Source organism: Furipterus horrens, unplaced genomic scaffold (assembly GCF_987537825.1).
Source record: "Furipterus horrens unplaced genomic scaffold, mFurHor1.1.pri manual_scaffold_5, whole genome shotgun sequence".
NCBI lineage: Eukaryota > Metazoa > Chordata > Mammalia > Chiroptera > Furipteridae > Furipterus > Furipterus horrens.
This window is the reverse complement of record NW_028327175.1, coordinates 161,904,597-161,931,099: the sequence shown is the minus strand read 5'-3', so window position 1 is coordinate 161,931,099 and position 26,503 is coordinate 161,904,597. Positions and strand designations below refer to the sequence as shown.

The following is a 26,503-nucleotide window of genomic DNA, read 5'->3' as shown; positions in this document are numbered from 1 at the left end:
ACCTTATAAACTCTGTTTTTTCCTACTGATTAAGATCATGTTTTTCATTGCCTTTGATTTTTTTTTTTTTTTTTAAGATCACAGCAGCCAAGTTTTTATTTTTTATTTTATTTTTTTAAATAAAAACAATCTATGGCTTGGGTCCCACAAGTTCAGTGTTTTGTTCTGTCAGATTATCTGTTTCCTCTTCAAGTTATTTATAATGTAAACCTCACTCATTTCTGCTCTGATACTGGGACTGTGCCCAGTCTTCCCAGCTGGTACGTCAACACATTTCTACAGGCATGATGAGGGTCACAATTTTAACAAAACCCTGAACATTTCAGACAAAACCAGTCCCCCTTCACCATCCCCCTGCTTCCCCAGTGGCTTATTAAAAATCAACTTGAAGTCAAAACCATGAGCAAGTGTGCCTTTTCCAAATCTGCAGCCACAAGGCAGATGAATGGCCAGACACTTGCCTTGTAGGGTCGCCCTAGGAAGAGCTAACAAAAGGGGTGACAGCCCTTACACAGCTGCTTGGGGAGGAGGACATCTGCCTCTGTTTTACCAGCCATTCAGTGCTCAGGCCTTGCCTTGAAAAGAGCGTGTGTGGGGCTGGGGAGCAATAGTTCTGAGGCAGCCAGTTGTTATATGGCTTTTGTCTTCACGTAGCCACCCATTACTGTAGAGCCATAGCTCGCGGGAAGCCAGCTGTCAGGGCGGCGGCACAGGCCCCTCTGGTGGGCAGCGAGGCGGGAGAGAAAGAGTGTCTGTGGCCGAATTCCCTTTTGGACACCTGAGCCTGGCTGGCTTTGTAACCGGAGAGTTCTGCGTCTTCTCCCACTTCCATCTTCCCTGGGGAGACCCCTCTTCTTGCTCGCCACCCTTGGAAAGGCAGCAGGGAGGCCTCCTGTTCGGATTCCTAGGTTTGCGACTCCCTGAGCGCCGGGCCGGGCTGGGCCGGGCCGGGCTGGGCTGGGCTCTGCGGCGGGCTGGCGTTGGACGCTCTCATCTAGCGCCTCCCTTTGAAATCTACCCCCTCCTTTTTTTTTTTTTTTTTTTTTTTTTTTTTTTTTAAACCAGGTATGATGATGTCAAACGTGATGCTGATGCTACAGTTACAGACGCGGCCCCTGCTGGCGCAGCCTCTCTGATTCTCTTGCTCTCCGCGTCCAGCGCAGGGCTTCTTCAGACAAGTGCATCTCCTAACCAGGTCACATCTCAGCCGCGACCCACTATCCGACTGTCACCAGAGCCAGGAGAAGGGCTAAGGAAGACGACAGCGTTTGCTTCGACTACCGTGGGGTGGGAGAAAGGACACTGAAATACTGCAGAAGTCAAGACCCTCCCCTCGCAGGTCGGACCCAGACCGCGATGCGTGCCCCGGGCTGCGGGCGCCTGGCGCTGCCGCTTCTGCTGCTCCTCGTGGCGGCCGCCTTGGCTGAAAGCGACGCCAAAGGGATCAAGGAGGGCGAGACCCCCGGCAATTTCATGGAGGACGAGCAATGGCTGTCGTCCATCTCTCAGTACAGCGGCAAGATCAAGGACTGGAATCGCTTCCGAGACGTGAGTCTGCAGGAACGCCAGGGCCGAGGGCTAGGGCCACGGGTTTGGGGAGGCAGCTTCGGAGCCGAGACCCCCGCGCGGGGAGGGGCGGGGGCACGTTGCAGCCAGGGGCTTCCGCAGCGCAGCCAGCTAACTGCACCGCGAGTCAACAACGTGCACCCACCGGTCAGTCGTCGCCTTCACGGCCCGGCGCCCCGGCCCTGGGTCTCCCTGGCTCGTGACAGGCGGGGTGCTAAGAGGGATACGGGTTGCCGGGGTTGGGGGATGCAGGGCGGAGGGACGGAGGTCCTGGCTGTGGTTGGACTTTTTGGACCTGCCTCCCCAACAACTCCCCCCCCTTTTTTTGGTGGGTTGCCATGAGGTGTGCACCTAGCCGAGTGGATGCTGCAGGCTCCACTTACGGGGCACTGCAGAAGGGCAGGTCTGGGTGGGGCTGGAGGGGAAGAAGAGATAGCATCATCTTGCGCGAGTGCTCTCTGCTCCCATCTTGGGCTTTGGGGGAGGGGGCACAGAAGGGGACTGTGCCCAAGGCTGGGGCTTTGAGTTTGGGGGACAAGGAGGGTCCTAGCAGTCCTAAAGCGAGATGGTGAAAGGCATGTTCGCGATGGGGGAGGGGGCAGGCGATGGCGGTGAAAATATCCGAGGCCACCCCGGGTGATCTCCAGAGCCAGGTCCGGGGTGCCCACGCAGGGCAGCGTGAGCACAAATGGAGGCTGGTTTTCTTGAACCAATCTTTCAGGGTGGAGCCCAACCCTGAGCTGGGGGAGCGTTTCCGATCAGAGAAAAGACTCCATAGACCCCTGTGCTTAAAAAGCAGAGGGTAAAGCCCAGAAGCTGGGCCTGGGGGCCCTTTTCAGATAGCTGCCCGAACCCGGCTTAACCTTGGGAGGAACTTTGCGGGGTGGGGGTTGGGGAGGTGGCTGCGGAAGAGCCGGCGACGCTGCAGCACTTGTTTACAGGCACCTGTAGATCAGAGGGGAAACCGGAGGCGGTGTTCCCAGCCCGGGAAGTGAGAGTGAGGAGTAGAGGGCAGAGGGCGTGGCTGCGACCCAGAGAAGGGGGGGGGGGGGGGGGCGGGGATGAGATGGAGGACGGGCCCCATGCGCCAGAGGAACAGTTGATGGTCCTAGCGACCTAGTGCTCTCTGATGCCAGTTCCCAGAAACCCTCTACTACGACCCCAGTTCTTGCTCCTCATTCCCCAAATGCTCTCATTGCACCCACTTAGTACAAGGCACATGGTGACCTTTCTCGTCTCTTTAACTTGCGTGCCTCCAGAAGTTCCATACAAATGTGTTTAAAACACACACACTTCATATGATATCCAGCCCAATGATGAGAAGAGGCAGAGAGCTACAGATCTTTTTACTGTGAGAGAAGTGACTATTTCTCTCCAAGTCTTACTGGTAGGCTGTAACTCATCAGAAGGAATCACATGCTGCCAGGTCCTCTGGAGAGTAGCCTGGGTCACAGAGTGGGGGCTTTGCCCCACCCAAGATTGGTCTAGTCAAGGCAGAGTGGAGCTCCAGTCAGGCCTCTTCTGAGACCCCTGCAGGCCCAGCACAGATTAGCTCCAGTCTCCTGTGGCTGCCTGGAAGGCAGGCTGGCCACAGCAGCAAGGTGGGGGCAGCAGACTGGCCCACCCGGAATCCATGTATAACTGGTCCAGGCCTCCTTCAGACTCATTGGCTATTTGATCTGACCGGTGAAGGTCAGAGGGAAAAGAAATACTTAATCAGAACAGTAAAGGTTTAAAAATACGAGATGCCTCCCCACCTCCCTTTCTCCACCTGCTTCCAATAGCCAACTCTGTGGGTGAGGATAAATGATTGGCTGCTTGACCCCTGGCACAGGGCTGCCCACCTGTCTCCCTGTATTGGAGCCAACAACTTCCTCCTTCCTCCCAAGCTCATCAGAAGAAAGGCAGGACCTGTCCCCATAGCATTCATAAAAAGTGTTAGGGCATGTATTGATTTGGGTGGCCTCAGGCTTTTATATAGGGCAGATTTCCTCTAAAACCCCATTTAAGACTGCAGGAGGACAGGGTCAAGGAAGGCTGTGCAGAAGGGTCTGGCTCTGGGGATCCGCTGACAGCTTTTGCAGAAAGGCAGAAAGCTGTTAGCTCAGAGCCGCTGCATTGCATAACTTCAGGGATGCCACAATGTGAATGGCACCCCTTGGAACTGTGCTGTGCACAGACGGTACATAGGGGCGCAGCCAGTACTACAGACACTTCTCACCCTTCCTCTTATTAGCAGAGGCTCCACTTCCCATTCTAAGGGCTGAAGTCCCTCTGGTTGGGCACAGTAGCATCAGGCTTTATATACATTTCATCAGGCTAGCTTTCTTGAAAATAAGCTCATTGGCTTCTCAAAGGAGAGACAGGAGTTTCTTCTTTGAATCTTTAAGGTGTTCTTAAGTTGAGCCAGAACCTTGCTCATAATCAATCACAAAATGGCGTGGGGTCCCCAGTTTGCCTCGTTGGAAGGGAGGCGAGCAGGAGAGTGGAATAATCTTAGGGAATAGGATGGAGGAGCGATAGTATGGGTGCAGGACATGCCTCCTTAAATGGTGTTGACTGACTTGAGGGGCAGATTGAGGGAGTCACATTTAAGGGGTCAGAAGAATGAAGAAGGGGAGGAAAGACTGGGCAATTATTCCGACGTGGAGTTGGTCTGAGCTGTTAGCGAGGAGTTCGGTTTAGCATTCTTTCTCTGAGCTCTGGGATTAGAGTGGAGGCAGGATTTACCAGTGGAGTAATCCTCCCCTGCCCTGGCTGGTTTGGCTCAGTGGATTGAGCGTCGGCCTGCGAGCTAAGTGTCGCTGGTTCGATCTTCCAGTCAGGGCACATCAGAGAAGGAAAACTCTGACTCCAAAAAACCTCCGCTGCCTTGCGGCATACCTCTTCAGGGGAAAGGCTAAGGGAGTAAACCCCGACAGAAAATCCGGAGCCGGAGTCCCTAAGGCGGTTTGACGTTGTAGTCAACACCGGCAACTCCTGCGGCGCACCTGAAGCCAAGCTGTATTGACTCCATCTTTCCCTTGGACCCTTCAGCTGCGAAGAGAGGGGGGATCTGCTGCATCGGCAACAGCAGACCCTCCATATCACCCTGCCCAGGCTCTGTAGCTTCAGCTTCACTGGAGAGGACACTCCAGCGTCATCGCAAGATGTCGATTCAACATGGGAGGAGACAGATACCGTGTCACTCCCGAGTCGGACTGCACAGCCATTCTCGGCGGTGCAGATAGACTCTTAAGAAGCTACACCATCGTCTCTCGAGACGGACGGCTGCCGACGAGAATCCTCCCCTACATAGGGCCCAGGGCTTTCAGATCCTGTGCCTGGGCAGATCTCTTCTAATGCCCTGGAGGAGGGAATTTCAGGTCAGAGGATAAGGGGAGGTTGTGATCTAGCTGCGCCCTACCCTGTGTGGGCTTGGGCTTCTCGGAGCCCTGCTCCCCAGTGCTGCCATCTCCAGATTCACTTCCTACAGAATGAGGTGGGATTTTACTGCAGGTCTTTGGAACAAAGTGTCCAGGGCCTCAGAGACAGAGATGGACAATTGAGAGGAGACAGGCCCGTTACACAGCATCCTTCGGGCAGCTCCAAGAGCCTGGTTAGGCAGCACTTCCTGGCTCTTCTCTACTTTATACTCTACTTCCATTAAATTTTAATGATATTTATGAGTGTCTAGCACTGTGCTTGGCACCCAGGAGGCACATAGGTGTAATACATGTTGAACCACTGATTGCAATGAGTGCTTACATCTGCCATTCCCTGCAGTGAGCACTTGATATGTGTTACCTGTGGTTATGATTACTTTATAGTCCACCCATTTTGTGGCTAAAGAAATGGAGGCACAGAGAAGTTAAGCAGTTACCCAAGGGTCAAACAGCTAGTAGGTGGCACAGCTGGAATTTGAGCCCAAGTTGTCTAATTCAACTCTGCTTTTCAGGGAACTCTAGGCCTAACCTTTAGTGAGAATGGGAAGGAAGAGTCTAGCCTGGCTTGTGTCCTTTGAGTCTCAAGGATACCCTGGGAAGGAGCAGCATCTTCTAGGAAGGTGGGCCAAAGTCTGCAGCAGCCTGCCACCAGTATGCTCCCCAACCTCTGGCCTAGTGACACTCCAAAGGCAGCTTCTCCACCCAAGTGAGGCAGGAGTGCAGGGTGCTTGCAGAGCTCTGATCTGGGAGTCGGAAGGCTTGGGTTCAGGTTCTGGCTCTGCCCCTGTCTGGGCACATGATGCCAGGTATATCACATAATCTCCCTGAGCTTCAGTTTTAGGCAAAGAGAGTGAAATGAAGGCACAAACATGAAGACATTTTTCAGAGGCTGAAGAGCATCCATTTTAGGCAATACTCTCCAGCCCCACCGAAAAACTACCAGATGGCTCATCATTTCTGGGGCTAGCCCACACCACGCCTCAGTCTCCATGAGAAAGATGTTGCTGTATGTTCACCAACTCACTCTTTCCCTGCAGCTCCTCTTAGCTGCCGGGGCTTCACCGTGACCCTGGGCTCTGGCCCAGGGAAATAGTGCCTGCTGGCTATTCCAGATTCTCATGTTTCATGATCACCAAGTAGGTCAGTTGCAAGTTTTAGCCACAAAGGTGCTTTTTATTTATTTATTTGTTTGTTTGTTTGTTTATTTATTTGTTTTTAGAGAGAGGGGAAAGGAGAAAGAGAGGAAGAGAAACATCACTGTGTGGTTGCCTCTTACTCATGCTCCCAACTGGGGACCTGACCTGATGTGCAACCTAGTCATGTGCCCTGACTGGGAATCGAACCAGTGACACTTGGTTCACAGGCCGACACTCAATCCACTGAGCCACAGCAGCCAGGCAAAGGTGCTTTTTTATAGCCCCCCGTGCCCCACACATCTAAACCAATGCAAGTGTGGGGATGAGCTGTACAGATGTTTATGGATAAGTGTGGCTGTGTGAGGAGAACCCCAAGCTCGGTCAGAATGGATTCCGTAGTGGGGGTCCTGGCCAGCCTCTTCTCCACCCTGGCTTTGAATCCTCTCTTACACTGAAGCAGGGTGGCATCTCCCAGAGCAGTGTCACCATGGTGAGGGACTCTTGAATACTCAACAGGGCTCCAAGTCCTGGGAAGAGAGGGCGAGAAAAGCACTCTGTCTGGAGAGGATGTCCTGTGCTCCTCTCATCTTCCAGCTCGTCTGAAGAGGACAGAAGGCCAACACCAGCCCCTCCCATTCTCCAGAAGGTTGGGAGGCTGTCTGCAGGAGGGGAAGAACTCTATCCTACCCCATGGACCCAGGGAGATCCTCAGTTTGTCTTCCTTGCGAGAGGAAAGAACTAATTGTATGGCCTTGGGGGAGCCACTTCACATTTTTGGCCCTTGATTTTCCAATTGGGTTAATGAGCAGGCCAAACAGAGTCATCTGCCAAGCCCTCATCATTCTGTGACTCCAGGAAGGTGGCACTAGAACCCGTTAACAGCTGCTTCACCGGTAGACATACCCCACCCACCCCACTCCATCCCTGGGGAGCAAGCTGGGCAGCAAGTCTTTGGGTTTAGAGAAGGGATTTTCCTTTTGCTCCTGAGGAAGTATTTGTGACCATATCAAAATAGGATGTATATTAGCCCGAGACTGAGAAACCTAAGAAATGCGGCTTAGTGATATCTGGAGACAAACACCAGGCCGGGGATGGACATACCACTTCTCTTCCTCTTTATTGCAGTTGTAACATGGATCTTCTCACGATTGGAAACAAGGAGAATGTGTGCCAGGCACAGGCCTGGATACAAACTTTAGACACCACCATGTCTAATCTCCTGGGCAGACCTGGGCCCAGCTCTGGGCTTTAGGGTGATGTGGTACTTGCAATGGGACAGCCTCTGACACTGAGGCTTAGCCAGAATTCAGTTGGAAGTATGGCTCCTTCCTCAGGGTTCCTATAGTATTTATTGGCCATAAACTCATTTGGCACATGTTGGTGCTGCCTCATGGCCTCACACTGTGGGCTTGTATCTCAAGAGTCCTCCTGCTGGTGTTTTTAATGTGTGTTTGTCACGCACCTCCCAGGGTAAGCCCCAGAGAGCAGGGTCTGGGAATAGACTGCTTGGTGTAACTTACTACCCTGTCCTCAGAGCATTGTCCAGGGTGTTTGTGTACACAGTAGGTGCTCAATAAATGCATGCACTGTGGAATGTGAGAGCTAGGAAGGATCTCAATTAATCCTCATCCAAGACCCTCCCTGTCCTTTTGAGGTGACAGCACTGTGGGTTCAGGCAGCAAATGGCCAAGGTGGAGCTGGGGCTCTGGACTGAGCCATGCTCATTATTTGGGAAGGTCTCTTTCTCTTTCTGGACCCCAAAAGGTTGGGACAGTCACAACTAGAACCCCAACGCCCTGACTCTCCAGATTCACTTGTAGTATAAGGGAGTGAACCACACCAGGAAGGAAGATTGTCCCCCAGGCCTCCCTGTCCTCCAGCCTTTGTGTGTGTGGGTCTGGGCTGGACTGCAGCCAGCCTCCCCCTTTCTCCTGGGAAGTGGGGGGCTCAGAGCCCTCCAGCGCCAACCTCAGTATGCCCACAGGGCAGGCCAACCACACATCAGACCTGTGCTCCCTCTGGTGAACAGGTTCCCCCAGACAGGGCACCCTGCCCCTCCTGCTCTCTTCCCAGACATCTGAGAAGAGGTCAAGGCTACAGGAAGGACAAGCCAGGCCTGGCTGGTGTCTCACCTCTGCCTGGATGCAAGCTTCTGGTTCCTTCCTTCCCTGATCCCTTGTTCCCTTGCACGGGTCAAGGACATATAAGAGTCTGAATGAGTTTAGGCTCCTTTTCCCCTCTTCTCCAAGTTCTCCTCTTGGAAGAGCTAGGGGAGCAGAACGATGGAGCCTCGGCAGCATAAGCACGAAGCACTAAGTCCCACCTTGTATAGGCACAGAAACAGACCCAGAGAGGGGCATCTTCTCTCTCACCACACTGTCTGTTTCCTCAGCTTGAGATCCTTGGGATTGAAACCCTGCCCCCAACTCATGTCCAGAAGGGAACTGAGGATCCTGAGGCAGCTCCCCTGGTCTCAGCCCTGGGGCCTCTGCCTGGAACAGAAACCCAAGGACGAGGGGTGGGGTGGAATGGGGTGGCCCCAGATGCCCCCGGAGTAGCAGAAAAGGTTAGGCCCAGGGAGTCTGCAGAGGGCGTTGGTGCGGGCATACCTGAGGCCAGGTAGCACTCCTGGCATGCAGGGAGTGACATGCACATTTTTGCCCTCTAGGAAATTCCTCTGAGGGGAGAGGAGGTGGGAGGCAGGGAGCTTGCCAAGATACCTGTCTCCTTCTGTTTGTCCAGGCCTAACAGCTTCTGCCGTGCCCTCTGAGAGAGGAGCAAATATTTAATGACTGTTCCAGTTCCACCCTCCTCCACATGGAGGGCACTGCCTCCTCCAGATGCCTTCTGCCCGGCTTGTGATGGGGGTGTCAGTACTCAGCTGAGAAGGAGCCCAGGCGGCCCCTGCTCAGCCCCTCCTCAATCTTTTCCAGGTCCCTTACTCTGTGCTCCCCTGGCTGTTTGCTGGGAGGAGCAGTAGGGGCCCAGGAACGAGCCTCTTCACTCCGGGGCCTTCTCTGGGTGCTGGGCCCATGGGAAGCTCCCTCCTGAGGAACGAGGCAGGGGTAGTGCCAAGCACAGGGCCTTTCGGAGGCTGAGAGGGGCCTGGCCTACTTCCCGTGTTAGAGGTTCTTGGTTGATTAAAAAATAAAGAAATGCCATAACAGGGTTACAGAAGTTGTGGTTTGTTTAAAGACTCACGGTGAACATCTTCTGGTCCCGTCGGTGTACCTCTGGCTGTAGATCCTCATTTAGAGACAACATCAAAAGGCTGTATTGAAGGCTGGTGGGGGGAGGGAGGAGAGGTTACAGGCAGGTACATGGTGAGGGCAGGAGACTTGGCTTGAGGTGGTGAACACACAGTTCAATATACATGATGTGTTAGAGAAGTTGTACACCTGAAATCTGTATAATTTTACTAACCAGGGTCACCCCAATAAATTCAATAATTTCTTTAAAAAAACTACATTTGAGGCCCACTATGACCATAAGACCCAAAAGTGCATCTTGCTCCCCCACCAGGCTCCCCCTTGGGTGCCAAAGAACTGGGCTTTGGTGGCCTTCTTTTGTGGGTTTTGAAAGTACAGAGCTTCCCGGTATACAAAGCACTCTCAGACATTATTGCACTGGGTCCCTCTGAAGCTCAGGGAAGAAGGCAAGGGCATCATCTCACATAGAGCTGAGGAAGTGGGGTCTGAAGAGGGCAGGACCCTACAGCCTGCAGTGCTGCTGGTGGTCAGGGGCAGGGCCAAGCCGCAGCCTGGTGCCCTGATGCCATGTTGGGGGTCAGTCTCCCCATCACATTGTGCAGCAAGGAGGCAGGCGGAGATTTGCCCAGTGGGTTTTAGTCCAATAAGCCAGGGCCTTGGGTGGGTGGGGCTGCTCCTCTGCTCCATTGACTGCTGTGTCTCATCCTCTCCACCAGATGGGGAGGCTGGGAGAGACTGGGTTAATTCAAGCTGTGAAGTGAGCGGGTGATTTGGGTGCTAATTAAAATGACGGGAAGTAAACAGCGCTTGGAAACACCCAGCATGTGCCCCTAAGCCCCACTAGGCCTGCGCACTCACCACCACCACCACCACCGTCTCTCCCCCAGCTTGGCACGGTGGGCCCCGTCTCCATGGCAACTGGACTGAGCTGTAAAGATCAAAGCAGGAGATGGGTTGGCTCCAAACTAGCAGAACCAGAGGCATGTGAAGGGATTTCTGGAAAGTGCCTGGAGAAGGGGGCCTCCAGGTGCTTTCCCCCACCACTGCCAATCCCTCTTCTCTGGCTACAGTACTCCTTGCCTGGGCATTGAAGCAGAGCTGGTGTCCTTGGAGAAACCACCATGGGCTGAGATTGGGCCCACCGGGTCCAGCCCCAGGCCTGGGACTTCCTGCACCTGCTCAGGTGTATGGAGCAGTACCGAGTCCTGGTTACAGGCATAGATTCTGGAATCACACTTCTGGGGCTACCAGTGCTCTTTGCTGTGCAATTGATGTGTAATCCTGAATAAGTCCCTTAACCTCTCTAAACCTCGGTTTTATCACCTGAGAAATGGGAAGAATAATAGTGATTTTTCTCTTAGGGTTCTTGTGAAGAATAAATGCAAAATGCTTAGTACAGTGCCTCCCACATGGTCATTGCTGAAAAGATGTTAGCTATTATGAGTAGTATTTTTACTATGTGCTAGGTGCTAGGCACAGACAGGTGCATTTTACATGGTCTCTGCCCTCAAGGCACTGACTGTCTAAATAGGGCGGAAGCATCAACATTGCTCCATAACTGGAGCAATAATCAACTTCTCCCAGGGCCCTTCGGCCTGAAGGAAAACTGGGTATAGAGCAGCTCAGGGAAGGTGATGACTGAGCGGGTTTTAAAAGATGAATAGAAGTCGTTGAGCTGGATGCAGACGCACATTCCCGATGGGGAGGGAGGCGATGCCGAGGTGCAGCGTGGAGGCAGCCACTGGAGGGACATGGGGCTGGGAAGGTGGACTTTCTTCTGTAGGTGACAGGGAACCAGTGAGGGTTTTAAAATAGATTTATGGTGGTCTTTCCCTTCATTAAAAAAGTAAAACAAGTTCACGCTGTAGAAAATTTGGAAACTTGGAAAAAGACAGAACGATGCTAAAACGCTCTGTATTCCTACCCCCCAGAGGAGACGACTGTTAACACCTTGGTACAAATTCTTTTTACCTACTCACCTGTTCCAACTTTTTTTCCAGAATGAAAGCATAGTGTCTATTCAGGGAAGGGTTTTTTAAGGCGGGAGAGATATGACCAGAATTGTGTTCTAGAATGAGCCCTGTGGCTGCCGCAGTGTGGAGGATGGATGGGTGTGGGGAGGCCCCAGGAAATACCGCAGTGGTTGAGGGCGGGGCTGGGAAGGTCCAAGAGTGAAGGGCATGAAGGATGTGATGAAGAGAGGCCGGCTGGAGAGAGGAGCAGGCGGAGGAGGAGACAGGAGCGGGGAGATAAGGACAGGGCACATTCTTTGGCACGATGTTGACAGACTGGAGAGGGTGCTAGGATGTGTGCTCCCAGGGGAAAGGCCTGGACTCAGAAGTCAGGAGACTGCGCTCCAGAGAGTCAGCCTGTTCCTCGGGCACTGAGCATCTGCTTTGTGTGAGGCGCCCTCCGAGGGAGAGCAGAGCTACTCCTTGTCACCCCTGAGTCCCCACGTGAGAGGTGAAGACACCAGAAAAGATAAGAAGAGTATTAGATGCAAGATGCCAAGCTGGAAGGCCCTTAGACCCGAGAGCGAGCCGTGCAGTGGGCTCGCTCCGCTGCCTGCCCGTCCCAGCGGGAGCTCTCCAGAGCCGGCCCCCAGGAGGTTGCCATGGGCTCAGCTGGTACTCGCTCGGGCAATGAACGGTTTAAGAAGCTCTGCGGGTGATTCTCATGTGCAGCTGTAGCTGAGAGGCACCCACGTGGCAGAGGAGGACTCTTAACCCTGAGAGAAATGACTTGCTGAGGCCACACAAGGAGCCAAGTTTGGAGCAGATTCTGGGTCCTAAGTCCTCTCCACCTCCCTACCAGTGCAAGACTCTGTTCCTCTCTCAATGAGACACCCCATCTCCCTGTAGGGTGGGGTGTATGGTCATCCTGTCGGGTCCAGTCGGAGAGTCCTGGCTCACTTTCTCATCTGTCTTGTGACCCTCGGCTTGTTGCTCTGCTTTTCTGAGCCTCAGTTTTTGCATTTTTTAATGGAGTTTATTCTAATGATCCTGCCTACTTAACAGGATGGTGAGGATAAAAGGAAGATAGACATATACTGTAAAAATATTTGGAGAGGACTTCATTTAAAGGCACCAAACATTTTCCGCGTGTCTGCTCCGTGCTGAGCACCACTGTGTGCAGGGCTGGTCACGGCTGGCTGAACTCACCAGGTGAGGTAACCAGCTAAATAGACATGCTCATCCTTTGCCCAGAACTATGGCTCTCAGCCTATGACCCACCTCCCTTCCAACCTGGGCTTAGCTCTAGAGCAAATACCTTTTTTTTTTCAGGGGAAAACACGATCCACCTATCGGTAGCAGAACAGGGACAGAACTGGACCTCCTCCCAGGAAGAACCTGGTGTTTTTATCGGACCATTTCTCACAACTGCTAATGAGCCTACTTGGGTGCCATAAAGTCACTGTTGCAATGAAAGGCATAATTCACACTTGTGAACAAACGCCTCTTTTTCAGTGTACAGACGACCAGCCCACATCCGGCCTCAGGGGCCCCAGAGTGTGTCCCCGGGCTCTGCCCCCATGCTGCCCACAGGTCTTCCTCATACCCCTTCCCTGCAGACCCCTTGGGGAGATTCCTCACATCCCACCAGTCTCTGCTCTACCTTGGGTGGCCTCTCTCTTCTCCATGTCAGGGGCTCCGATTGTGGCCTCTTCCTACCTGTGTCTGATTCTCCACCATCTCCTGTACTTGAGGTTCATGGTCTCTTCTACGGTGACAGCCCTTATTTGTTGAGTGCTTTTTGGACACTAAGCACTTCTCAGACACCATCTTCTATAATCACTAATCCAGGTGCTGAGCTCCTGGAGTCAGGTTCCTGCCCAGCGTGAGCTGGCTGGGTGAACGCTGGGATTCTGTAGGACTCTGGAGCCCTCTCTGCTCCTCATCCCTATCTGGTCAACTGCTGCCACCCTCCTGAGAGTGAGGGTCCTAGGATCCAGAATCACTCAGGCCCTCCTCCACGCCACCCTCCTCAAGGGGTACAGAGAGCTTAGCTGGAACGGAGGACAGCACTTGTATACAGAAGGGGCTTAGTCCCTGCAGGATGAATCAGGGGGAGGAGTTGGGGGGGAGGGTGTTGGCCGTAGCTCCCTACCAGGGCTCTAACGAAGGAGCTGCGTGGTGAAATCTCCTTTCTCAAAACTCCCTCTTCCCTACCCTACTTCCCTTGAATTTCTAATCAGAAATTCTTGATCTTGGCCTTCGAGGACCCACTTTGTACTGAGTCCAAAAGGCTTCTGCTTGCAGCCTGGTTGGAGGTTAAGGCGGGAGGGTAGGGTGCAAGTGTGGGAGGGAGCGGCACGGAGGCCCTTGGCGGACACACAGGCCCCTCCCTACTCCAGTTCAGGTGCAGGTGGGTTCTGGTGCACATAGACCTTGTTGCTTGGAGACAGGTGACTCACACCTCCTCTTCCTGCCCGGTCCCCTCCCAGGGAATGAAGGAGCAGCTGGGAAGACCCCAGTGTGGCAGAGGCCAGTCCCCACATTTGCCTCAGCCACTTGGCCACTCTCAGCCTCCATTTCCCATCTGGGGTGGAGAGGACTGCTCTATCCTAAGGAGCTTCTGGAGAAGAAGGGCTAGGTCTGGTGTGGCTTCCTTTGGCCCTAGCGAATGAGGGAAATTGTGCCTTGGTTCCAGGCCCTGGGGTCTTCTGGAAGCTTGCCCAGGGGCTCAAGAAGGCTCAGGCTGCGCTCTGTAGAATTGGGTAGGTGCCTGAGCCTGCAGCCTGGGCTGGTCTGTTCAGTGCCCAGGGGGCCGCCAAGGCCAGGTTCTCTGGAAGCCCCTTCTGAGGTTTCCTCCTGCCTGCTCCTGGGCTCAAGGACTGCGGGACACCTGGCTGCTTGGACATCCCAACTGCCTGCTTGGCCCTGGCAACTTCCTGGCCTTTGCCTAGAAGGCCGTTCTGTTGAGGCCCTTGCCTCTGCCTGTTCCTCCGATGCTAGTCAACTTCCAGGGGAGACTCGAAAGGCCACAGAGCCCTGGGGCTTCAGAGCAGTTTTGAATGCCCTCCTTTGTGCCCACTGTGGCCCCCATGTGGCTGCCCTGTGATGCTGGAGCCCCATGCCCTTTTCCGCAGGCCTGACTGTCATCTCCTCACCACCACTACCACCTCAGCCCTGCACTGCTTTGACCTATGGGTGGGTGAGACTCAGGATGAAGTGAGCAGTTTGTCACTCCTCATGCCCCTCTACCTCTGTCCAGAGGAGGATGGCACTTAGCTTCTTGGCACTGCTGCCCTCCAGTCCTGAGAAGCCCTCTGCCTGGCTGGCAGAACTTCCACCAGGAGCGCCCTGGGAGCTCTTTGCCAGTTTTCAGCAATGCCACCACCCCACAGGGTAAAGTGGGGAAACCAGACGTGTTCATGGTCTTGTGCCAGTGAGCCAGGCTGTGTGGGAGCTGCTCTGCCTCCGGCCACTCATGAGGAGTAACCTCTCATGCCCCTTATGTCTTGGAGGCTGTGCTGTAGCCACAAGAAGGGTCTGTGCTGGGGGTCAGGAGACCTGAGTTCTGGGAGGGTGGGACCTGGGTCAGGTCATTTCCTGTGTCTGGGCTTCCAGGCCTCCCCAGTACACAGAGGGGGCTTGGCCAGATGACCTAAGAGGGTCAGTTCAGGATCCTCTGAATCTGAGTATTTGCAGCTGGACTGTGGTAGCTGAGGGAGCCATCAACATTTGGAGGGACTGCGACCCCACTTCTCTCAGTGCACCCTCTGGACTCTGCAGGAAAGTCAAGCCTTGAGTAATGACAGTCCCCAAGCAGCCTAGAAGGGAGCCCTCCTCCCACCTCACTCACACGTGGGCACGTGTCAGGAGAGGATGGCCAAGGCGGGCCCCTTAGCAAAGGGAGAGAGGTGTTTCTGGGACATCCAGGGCACAGGTGTGAGAATCACTTTTCCCAGGAAGTATGGGCCCCTCAGACATCTGTCTTCATGGTGGGGACAGGGGTGGGCCATTGGGAATAGTTTCAAGGCCCAGAGGAGAGGGATGGGGCCCCACCCTCTCAATGCCACGGGTCTCACCCCTACTGCTCCTTGGGGCCAGCCTAAGTGGGCCCAGGTCTGAAGCTGTCTGTGGCGAAAACATAGGAATACCTTCCTCCAATTAGAAGCTCTAGGGGTCAGAGGACCATAGCAATCAAAGACCATTGTGCAGTGTGCACAGCTGTGCCACGAGGCCGGGGTGCCTTGGGATCACGTGGTCTGAGAGCTGGCCTCACTGAAATCCCCATCTCTCCCTTTCTCTTCCTGCTTCATTCCTGGGACCTGCTGCTGCTCCTGATGCCCAGGAGGTGGAGGTGAGTACTGCCTGGAGCTCCACTCTCCCCTCCTCTCTCTGCATACTCACCCTAACTTCTGCCCCATAGCATCCAGTGTGGGAAGCAGAGGTGGGGTAGGATAAGGAGGTTACAGGAAAAGCTGGAAGGGATTCTGAACATGGGTTTAGGGGAGTAGAGGTTCTGGGGGAGGCCGCTGGCAGGCCCTGGGTGGACGGGGGTCATCTTGGCAGCCACCAAGATGGTGGCAATATACATGTGCAAGCACTTCTCTCCCTGGCCCTGGAGTTGGACCCACTCTGAGATGTGAATCTTGGCCCCTCCCTTCTCCGCTACCCCTCACTGTCCTTTCCTAGGATGACTACATCAAGAGCTGGGAGGACAATCAGCAAGGAGATGAAGGTAACATGCCCCGCCTAGGTCAGTGAAGGCAACTGACGCCCATGAAGACTTGAGGCCAAAGGGCAAGTCCTGACCCTGGCCTTGGGAGCTCTTTGGGCAGCCAAGGAGCTGAGGATCTCTGGTTATCAAGAGCTGTTGGAGAGAGGAGCTTGCAAGCTCAGAAGTGGGGCTGGGGCTCCTGGGGTCTCTAGCGCTGATTCCCAGCTGACAGGAGCTCTGATCATGTGTTCTTGCAGCCCTGGACACCACCAAGGACCCCTGCCAGAAGGTGAAATGCAGCCGTCACAAGGTGTGCATCGCCCAGGGCTTCCAGCGGGCCATGTGTATTAGCCGCAAGAAGCTGGAGCACAGGTGAGGGGGAGGTGGGAGCCCTGGAGAGGGCTTGCTTACAGAGCAAGGGCTTGACCGACCCTCTCTGGTGCATTAGTTACCTATTGCTGTGAAACAAACTACCTCAAAACTTAGTGTCTTAAAACAAGAAATGTGTATTATCTCACATTTTATGAGGGTCAGGAATCCAGATGCTTCTGTACAATGGTTCTGGCTCAGGGTCTGTTATGAGATTACGACCAAGTTGCGGGGTGGAACTGCATCATCTGAAGGCTGGACTGGGGCAGGAGGATTCACTTCCCAGCTCCTGACACAGCTGTTGGCTGGAAGCCTCTGTTCCTAGTCACCTGGACCTCTCCTTAGGGATGCTTCCGTGTCCTCCCAAGGTAGCAGCTGGCTTCCCTAAGATGAGTCATTCGACGGAGAGAGAGAGCAAAGAGGAAGCCACACGTCATTTATGACCCGGTCTCGGAAATTACGCATCATTACTTCTGCCACTTCTATTTATTAGGAGCGGGTCATAAGTACTGCCATACTCTAGAGGATGGGGATTCAGCTCCATCGTTGGAAGGGAGGAGTGTCAGGGAATTTGTGGACTAACTTAAAGCCACTGCACTATGAGAGATCAGTCACCAGACATGTGGGACCCTGAGAAAAGCCACAGGTCCTCTCTGGGCCTTGGTGTCCATGTCTGTGAGACTAATAGGTTGGCCCAAATAGCTTGAGGTTCCTTCCAGCTCTGACATGCAATGACTTCCTGAAATATTTAAGGTCGAAGCTTCTGAGGCTTACAGAGGAGGGGAGGGATGAAGGGCATTGGAGGCCTTCACTCTGTCCAAGGACAAGGCCCTGCATGGTGCCAAGACCCCTAGAAAAGGTCCCACTTCCCTCCCCTCTTTTCCTGAATCATAAAATCAGAGCCCAGAGACTTAGGGTTATGGTTTTAGGTGCCTGCAGGGCCTGGCAGGTAATGTAAATTTGTGAAGAGAGCTCAGTGATGGGCCACTGTGGTGGGCCAGGCCCTGTGGAAAGGGGCACTGGCTGACTAGGGCCATGTGGGAATGCAGGAGCAGGACCGCCACATCTGCCATTTTGCTAAGAAAGGCCGGGAATGCAGGTTTTTATGGGAACTCTTCTATTTTGTATATGTTGGTAAATAACTCACTTAAAAACGAAAACCCTTGGTGGCCAAACAAAATGAGTCTGCAAGCCAGACATGGCCTGTGGGCCACCAGTTTGTAACCTCTGTTTTGGTCTGACCATTTAAGCCAAGCGGGACTCCCTTTTACCTCTTACAGTCGGACCCAGAATGGCTGCCTGAAGGCCCTGCTGGACTCAGTAACCCTGGAAAAGGGGAAGCTGGGAGTCTCTACCCTGCCCAGTGGGCCCAGCCCTTTTGAGCTGGAGGAGGGTCTGGCTGGAGGTGAAGGGAGATGGTGGCAGGGTCAGGGAGACTGTAGGTTGCTAGGACCAGCTTCTCCTTGGAACCGGTTTCCTGAACCTTCTCTTTCCTGTCCCTACCTCATTTTCACCTCTGTCCTCCCACCCTCCCCACCCCTCTTTTCCTGCAGGATCAAGCAGCCGGCCCTGAAACTCCATGCAAACAAAGATACCACCTGCAAGCCCTGCCATGTGGCCCAGCTCGCCTCAGTGTGCGGCTCTGATGGCCACACTTACAGCTCGGTGGTGAGGAGCCCTGGCCCCAAGTGGGGTGGGGTTGAGGGTGGGGTGCACTCGAGGCCACAGAAGCAGGACTGAACAGCCAGCCAGGGCCTCCTGAGGGACTCCCAGCACTGAAGCAGGGCCAGAAGGGCTCGGGTCAGTGCCTTCCATGTAGCCAATCCGAGCAGGGACACCTGAGCCCTGGGCTGGGGCTACCAGAGAGGGAACCAGACTGTGCCCCTGCCCCTCATGCAGGTGCAGGAAGGGGATGGGGCCTGGGGGAGGCAGGTGGGCAGGTGACTGCCAGTTAGAATAAAGTACCAGAAACTATGGAAGGATGGAGGTGTGTGGTTCAGTGACCCAGCATGAAGGATGGAGCTTTCCACAGACAAATCCCACACAGAGGCGGTGGTGTTCACCAGCAAGGACCCTGCCAGGAGGAAATACCACTCCATGAGGTGACGATGTGGGAAGGAACAGTGGTTGGGGGAAGGAAGTCCCACCTTATAGGACTTTTTGGTGAGGATTAAATGATACAACGTTTAGAGAAGCATTTTATAAACTTTAAAATGCTGTGGAAGTGCAGGTGCTAATTGTGAATACATCTGCCAGCAATGAGGAGCAGGGAGTTTGGAGGGCACTGATTGTTAGCTTGGGTTGGGTTCTAGGGCTTAAGAACACTTTGGGGGTGACATGCAGATTTAAGAACAAGCCCCCCTCCCCACCACCATGGGTGATGAAGTCACCCATTTATGGGAGGGTAGGGAGAGAGAGAATAAGGCAGGAGGCTGAGACCAGGAGCTGCAGGTGGAGGGATATAGGGGAGAGAGGCGGCCTGACAGAGGCGTGGGAGCAGCAGGAGGAGGAGGAGGAGAGTGCTGTGTCACACTCCCAGGGCACAGGGAGGTTTGGGCAGGGAGCTGTGGTCTGAGGTCAGGGCGCTGTCCTGTGGAGAAGCAGAGGGAGGGCATCAGGAGGTCTGGTTTCCATCACGGCCCCGTGGCCCCTGGCTTCCATGTCCTCTGCTGAGCACAAGAAACACAATTCCTCCCTCACAGAGCTGAGGGGGACCAGACGAGATAATGCTGTAACGATGCTGTGACCTGCCTCTCATTAGCGGTCACTCCGCGGGGAGAAACCAGAAGCCACCAGGGGAAAAGGCTTTAAAGGCAAGGAATGGATGAGCCTCTCTCAGCAGCTGGCTTCAGCGAACAGCTGCAGCCGAGTGTTGTTAGTAAAGGCCCAGGAATTAGCAGATGTTTAATAGCCAGTAGCTGTTTGTTATCAAGAGAGCGGAGCAAAGCCCAGGGAAACGACTGTGGAAAGGCCATTGAGGGAGGGGCCAGCAGCCAGGGACCCAGGGACCCAGGTGAGCGGGAGGAGAGACCTTGAGGGCAAGGAGGGGGTGAGCAATAGCTGAAAAGGGGAGGTGGGTGGCTAGGGGTGAGGGGATGAGGAGGCAGGTGTCCTGGGAAAGAAATGTGCAGAGGGCAGGCTGCTGCAGAGTAGGGTTCAAGGGCACATTAGATTGCTAACACCCCCTTCCTAGGCCTGCTGACCCTTGTGCTGTGCACCCATGGCCGCCAGGGGGACCAGGTGGACTGCTGCTCACCGGCGCTGTCCTCCTGTCCTGCGGGTGTCCCCAGCTGCAGGGCCCCCTGGGGTGAGGCCCCCTCACCCACTGACCTTTCACCTTGTGCAGTGTAAGCTGGAGCAGCAGGCCTGCCTGAGCAGCAAGCAGCTGGCGGTGAGATGTGAGGGCCCCTGTCCTTGCCCCACCGAGCATGCTACCACCTCCACCATGAATGGCAAACCAGGTAATGAGGAGTGCTGGGCGGCAGCAGGACAGGTTGGGGTGGGTCCCGCTGCCAGGGGAGGTCCTGCTGCCAGGGGTTTAGCGTGGTGAGAGAGGTTTACAGAGCAGGGAGGGAGAAGTGGTTAAAACAGGGACTGGCCTGGGGTTGGGGCCTGTTTAACATACCATGAGGGCTTGGATCTCAGCCACAGGGCTCCCATGCGGTGATTTTAGTGCTAGGGAGTGAGGGGGAGGAAGAAGATGGGGGAGAGTGGGAGAGGGAGCCTCTAATTTCTAACTTCCCTGCCTGTGGCTTCCCTGACAGTTGCCCTGCCTCCTGGCCTGGAGGGCATCATCCCAAGCTAAGGTCATGCCTGCTGCTTCACTCACCTTCACCCTCCACCTCTCTTCCTGTTCTGCAGAGACCTGCACGGGTCAGGACCTGGCCGACCTGGGGGATCGGTTGCGGGACTGGTTCCAGCTCCTCCACGAGAACTCAAAGCAGAATGGCTCAACCAGCAGCGGAGCCGGCCCAGCCAGTGGTACAGGAGCCGGCTGTTCTGCCTGGGAGGTGGGAGGGAGATGAGGAGACAGGTGTGCCCTGGGAGAAGCCCACCTTGTTCTCCCTCCTGCTGGACTCTGAGCCTCTAAAAGAGCTTAAACCCTAGACCCCGGGACAGTCAGCTTCAACCAGACAGAAGGGATTTGGGTTATCTGATAGGAAGAAGTTCTTAAAATAGGTGGGAGGCGCTTAGGCCCTGAAATGTAGCCAAGGGAAGGTAAGGAATTATTTTCTCTGAATGGCTTTTAAACAGAGTTTTGAATGGTTTAGGTGCAGGGCTAGGTAGAGGCAAGGGGATGGATCTGACCTTGAACAGAGGGCTGGGGGCTGATGGAAAGGTGAAGGGATCTATGGACAGAATGATACTGTGAGCATGTTGGAACCTTGGTCTTCTCCCCAGGCCTGGACAAGAGCCTGGGGGCCAGCTGCAAGGACTCCATTGGCTGGATGTTCTCCAAGCTGGACACCAGTGCTGACCTCTTCCTGGACCAGATGGAGCTGGCTGCCATCAACCTGGACAAGTATGAGGTCTGCATCCGCCCTTTCTTCAACTCCTGCGACACCTACAAGGATGGCCGTGTCTCCACTGCTGAGTGGTGCTTCTGCTTCTGGAGGGAAAGTGAGTGTGGCCCCTGGCTAGGGCCCCTGGCCCTCCCGGGCTCTGCCTCTTGCTCCAGGCTCTCTTTGTGAATCAGAGTGGCTCTGTCTTGGTCAGCTACCTGGTCCGAAAACTATCCCAGCTCACCCACTTCCTGTACTCTCGCAATGAAGCCAACATTGAAACCCTTCCTCAGCAGGCTCCGATGTGGGTCCAGATTGTGTGGATCCTGAAGCTGATGCACTGCTGGAGGCCTTCTTAAAGACAGAGTATTAAAAACTACAAGTGTGACATTTCTAGGGACCTTTGGAGGGTCTCGGAAGGGGCTGATGGGTCCTAAAGCTAAAGCTACTTTGGCTTCTCCATGAGTCTGTTTTGGGGCTCATCTCACATTATTTGCCCCAAATATGTGATTATATAGGGGATCATTAGCCTTAGAGATATTGAGTTATTTGCTGGCTTTATATACCCAGAACCACAGCTGGACATGCGCTTAGAGATCATCTAGGCCAAGTGGCAACTGTCACTGATGAGGAAACTGAGGTCCCAAGGGGTCCCAGCCCATCCCCTGTGGTAGGCCCTGCTGCCCTGCCTGGCTCCATGTGGCCGTGGGGTGGAAGTGGTGTATCGTCCATGGCCCGAGGCTCAGGCTTCTGCTAGAGCTCTGCCACATGCTGGTTTGGGACCCTGGGCAGGTAACTGAATCTTTCAGAGTTCGGTTCTTCATCTGAATCGAGAAACGACAATACCTACCTCAGACTGTTATGAGGATGAACTGAGACAATCTGGGTGCAGAGCACTGTGTAAATGACAAATCCCTTCACCAAACAAGGTCTTTTCATCAGTTTTCTTGCCCCTGACTGCCCAGCTCCCCTGCTACCTGCATTGCTCCCTCACTTTTACTCTCCAGGCTTCTGAAGCTCATTCTGTCAATTCTGTACATCAGTCTTCTTGGGCAGGAGCCTGGAAACAGATCTCATTTTACCATCGGCCAGGCCTCCAGCTAGAAGGGCTGGGGAGCTTCTCGGGGTCCTAGACAAGTTATATTTGACTGCCAATTATTTTCAGGTTTCCAACTATCATCCTCTGTTATCTTATGTTCCCCCTGGGACCTCTACCCCTGGGGAGTGTGTGCGTTCACTCCTCTTTTGAATCCCATTTACTCATCCCATGGGTCATCCACACTCTCAGAGCCCTGGGCTTTGGGGGATGCTCAGCCTAACCCCACAGCCAGGGAATGGCCTCCGTGAGTTGGAGCTTGGGTGTTTTGTCTCATGGTGCTCCTGTGTCAGTTGTGGGGACATTAAAGGGGTCATGCATCTCCCACCGTTGTGGGGTAGCTCCAGATCTGAGCCTGGCCATTTTCATCTTGCAGAGCCCCCTGCCGGGGTTTCTAAACCTTGGGAGGGGGACACAGCCCCATGGGATGGCCCTCATCTGAGGCTGCTTCTCTCCCTGCAGAGCCCCCCTGCCTGGTGGAGCTGGAACGCATCCAGATCCAGGAGGCTGCCAAGAAGAAGCCAGGTGAGGGTCTGGGCTGGGGTCAGAGGTGGAGGCAAGGAGCGGTACCCCAAGGTCCCCCTGAGACCCAGAGGGTCCAGACCCTGGGTATTAGGGAGGATGCTGAGCCCAAAGAGACATGGCCTGAGAAGTCATCCTTGCTGTGGGGCAGGGTCTCCCAATCAGCGCCCCCAATAAGTGTGTGTCTTCAGCACTAATTTTTGCCTACCCCTGTTGGAGCTAGAGGTTGGGATACAAAAGGTTCCTCAGCCGTGAGACACAACAACCAACCCAGCCGAGGTCAGAGCGGATGGGCAACACAGACTGGGCTCCGGCCCCACAAACGCACAGGCTGCTTGGGACGCCACACACCAAAGACCGCAGTGCTGCCACTGGCGACTGGCATACGTATGGTGCTGAGGGAGAGTTCGGGTAGACACAGGTTAACCTGCGGCTCAGCAAAGGCCCCTCTGGGGTGCTGGCTTTCAAGGGGAGACCTGAGGGATGAGAATGAGCCAGCCAAGTGCAGAGCTGAGGGCAGGAAAACGCTCAAGGTCTTTGGGGAACAGAAAGAAAGGTCCCATGTGGCTGGAGTGTGGCTGTTGTGGGGACAGAGGTCTGAGAGGCAGATCACGTGGGGCTTCATAGCTCCTTGAGAGCAGCTGGGCATGTAACTAGGCTGATGAGACCAGTGCCTGTGAAAATGAACATGGAAACCACACTGCCAACCCATGTGGGCCGAGAGCCCAGTGGCCTTCAGGGGTGGACCACCATGATCTCCGGTCTGTATTCCCGGGCATGCTTGCTGGGCCTCCTGGCATCCATCCTGTGGTGCTGGTGCTATGATTTCTATGTGTGCCTCAGCCCCCTAAGTGGGCAGAGTCTATCTTTGGGGGAAGATGTCTGTCGAGTAGACGGAGGAGCAGCAGTCCCAGAGCCTGAGGGAAAGGGTCAGAGTCAGAGAGGCCGAGGGCAGAAGCCTGGGCATTGCCAGCGGGGCATAGCCAGGACAGAGGAGCCGCCGTGGGTGGAGGGCATTGAGCACGATGAGATCAGACTGGCCCTCCAACAAGACTTGGGCCACCGAGTGGAGGCGGAAGGGAGCCATCACGGGGCCTGTGCAGGGTTTTTAGGGAGGTGGGTTTTCTCGTCTCCAGTCAGTGGCACTGGAAGAAACACTTGCATCCAGGCTTGTTGGGTGGTCACGTCCAAGGCTCCAGGGCCACCTCCCTGAAGAGCCCATGCCTCTAGCCCCTGCTCTGACCCTGCCGGGTCCCCTCCCATCCAGGAGTCTTCATCCCGAGCTGCGACGAGGATGGCTACTACCGGAAAATGCAGTGCGACCAGAGCAGTGGTGACTGCTGGTGTGTGGACCAGCTGGGCCTGGAGCTGACCGGCACCCGCACGAGCGGGAGCCCCGACTGCGGTAAGGGCCGCGCAACAGCACGGGGTGCTGACCTGCCCGGGAGGGCCTGGGTGGGGACATGCTTGGCGGGCAGGATTTCCAGCTGGCCACGGGGAGAGGCGGCCAGTGGGGCCCTAATCGTCCCCTGGCTTATTCATCCCACAGACGACATCGTGGGCTTCTCAGGGGACTTTGGGAGCGGTGTTGGCTGGGAGGACGAGGAGGAGAAGGAGACGGAGGAAGCGGAGGAAGCGGGTGAGGAGGCGGAAGAGGAAGAGAGCGAGGCAGGCGAGGCCGACGATGGAGGCTACATCTGGTAGACGGTCCTCGGGGGGCCGCGGCAGGGGGACGGGCAAGCAGGGACCTGGACAGAAGCAGGCAGCTTATGATGGATCCAGATAATACACTCGGAAGGACCCTGGCTTCAACAGGAGGAGTGGGAGTGTGAGTGTGCACGGCACGCCTGAGGCCCGGACGTGAGAATGCCTGTTTGTGTGTGCCCGCACGTGTGTGCGTGGTGTGTGTGTGTGTGTGTGTGTATGTAGCATGCACTGACAAATGTGTCCTTGGTCCACACTGCTCTTGGTAGAGGGAGTCACCTAAAGACCTTTGGCCTCCTTGTAGTTATTTTCTTTCCATTTGTTGTTAGTTTTCAAATACACATGTTCACACATATATACTAACCCACTGAAAGGTCAAAGTTGATGAATGCCCCTCCAGCCATGTCCCCTAGCTGCATCCAGGCCTGCCCTGACACCCTGGTCCTGATTAGCTACCCTCAGCTCAGCAAGCCCTGACTCCTCCTGCCCCTGCCTGCCATACCTCCTCCCTCTTCTTGGGTCAAACCCTAGCCTGCTGGCATGTCCCCATTGCAGAGGGGAGGGAGGGCAATGAGCGGTCTGCTGGCTGGGGGTCTTCCCAAAGCTCGGCCAATTTGGCTGTGACAGCCTCCCCCCAGCCTCAGCTGAGATGGGCCAGGACACTCACTCCAGCAAGCCCTTTCCCTTTGGGGGGCTCCCCAGCACTAGAGAAACTTTCCTACTCCAAGCCAGTGTGACTGAGGTGGCCAAGAAGGAGCTGGGGGCACAAGCTGAAACACGGGGGGAGGGAAGGCTGCCTGGGGGTGATGTGGGGTGTGGGGCAGACGGGGCTGACTGGCAGGGAGAGTCTGCCCTTGCCAATCCAGACAGGACAGCCCTGAATGAAAGACCCAGAATAGTCTAGCCTCTTTCTGTGAGTCTTGGGGGTAGGGAGGCATTTCCTTGAGGGCAGTGGGCAGCTATTATGTAAGTGTGCTCTGCCTGGCCATGTGAGGTGCCACATCTGCCCTGTCCCCCTCACTGGGGTCCCCTGGCCCACTCTAGAAGCCTGAGGATCAGGCAGAAGCAAGTGAAGAACCTGGGTCTTTGCTGGGGTGTATGTGTGCATCCATCTTCCTGGCCCCTTAAGAAAAGCTCCCCTCCCACGCAGACCAATAGAAATGGTTCTCCTGAGACCTGTGAAGGAAGAACAGAGGAAACCTACGACACCCCCCACACCCCCACAACCCGCTGCAGAGACCTCGACCTTTTTCCATCTCGTCTCCTCAAGGCAGAGGCACTTCTGTGCCATGAGCCCTTTCCGGCCTCCCTCCTCAGCTCCTGGCATTTGCTTTGTCCCCTCAGAGGGTCCCCTAAGGCCGCTGTAGTGGAGGGGCTTCTGGAGTTGTGAAAAGTCAGTGGGGAGGGACTGGGGCAGCCGGACTCTGAGGCCACACCTCGCTATTCCTCAAATCTCTTTACCAGGTGGGAGCTAGGGTGGATGAGAAGGTGCCTGTGCTTCCCCCACCCCCCAGCCTGTCTAATTCTCCCTCTCAAAGCAAATCCCTGACACCACTGGTGAAGAATTTCCTACCTAGATTGGACCTCTGATGCCCTTCAGTGCTGGTGAGGGCTGCGTGAGTGTGCGTGAGAGTGTGTGTGTGTTTGTGTGTGTGTTTGCGCCTGGATTTGCGTGCATGTGCACACTTTGTGTGACACCAGGGGCCATCCCTTGAAGCCCGAGATGTGAGCAGGGGCACTCTATGTGCTGGGTGGGTGGCAAGGTGTGGGATCTGCCTGGTCAGGTTCCCTGCACAAGGCCCTGGCCTGGGCCTTCCCGGCTGCATCTGCTGGACTTTATGGAGGAAGCTCACCCAGTCTTCCCCTTTGCTCCACCCTGGAATTCACAACTTCCAAGTCTCCTCTTGGGGAAAATAATGGCACTCCAGTGAGCCCCATAAACCGCTTCTCACTGCAGCACAGGTTCTGATCATTAAGGTGTCGCGCTGTTCCAGATCCCCACCTTGCGTGTCCCCGCTCCCCCCTTCCCTGTCCTCCCACCTTCTCCCTCTGGTCCCCAGCTCAGCTCAGTTCAGGGAAATGTTCACGTCAGCCCTCTGCTCTCTGAGCAGCCACTTCTCTCACTCGGAGCTACTTGAAACTTCCTGCCCTCGCTAGGACTGAAGTCTGTCTGACTCTTCCCTCTGCCCCAGCTCAGGCTTCTGGAATGTCCTCCTGGGGGCAGCTGTTGAGGACGCTGCGTTCTGGAGTGGGAGGTCGGGGGGAGGAAGGGGCCCTTCCCCTCTCACTGTTACCCTCCTCTCCAGTG

General features: G+C 55.0%; 1 protein-coding gene across 1 annotated transcript; it reads left to right on the top strand.

Moving 5' to 3' along the window:
* The first annotated feature begins 835 nt into the window (after positions 1-835).
* SPOCK2 (SPARC (osteonectin), cwcv and kazal like domains proteoglycan 2) lies at positions 836-24,409 on the top strand. The gene is made up of 12 exons (XM_090278173.1): positions 836-908; positions 1,066-1,548; positions 15,634-15,642; positions 15,978-16,023; positions 16,260-16,374; positions 17,925-18,039; positions 19,718-19,832; positions 20,233-20,352; positions 20,773-20,991; positions 22,432-22,494; positions 23,759-23,896; positions 24,041-24,409. Exons 2-12 carry the CDS (start codon positions 1,357-1,359, stop codon positions 24,193-24,195), a joined length of 1,287 nt encoding a protein of 428 aa, XP_090134299.1. The 5' UTR covers positions 836-908; positions 1,066-1,356; the 3' UTR covers positions 24,196-24,409.
* The last annotated feature ends 2,094 nt before the right edge of the window (positions 24,410-26,503 follow it).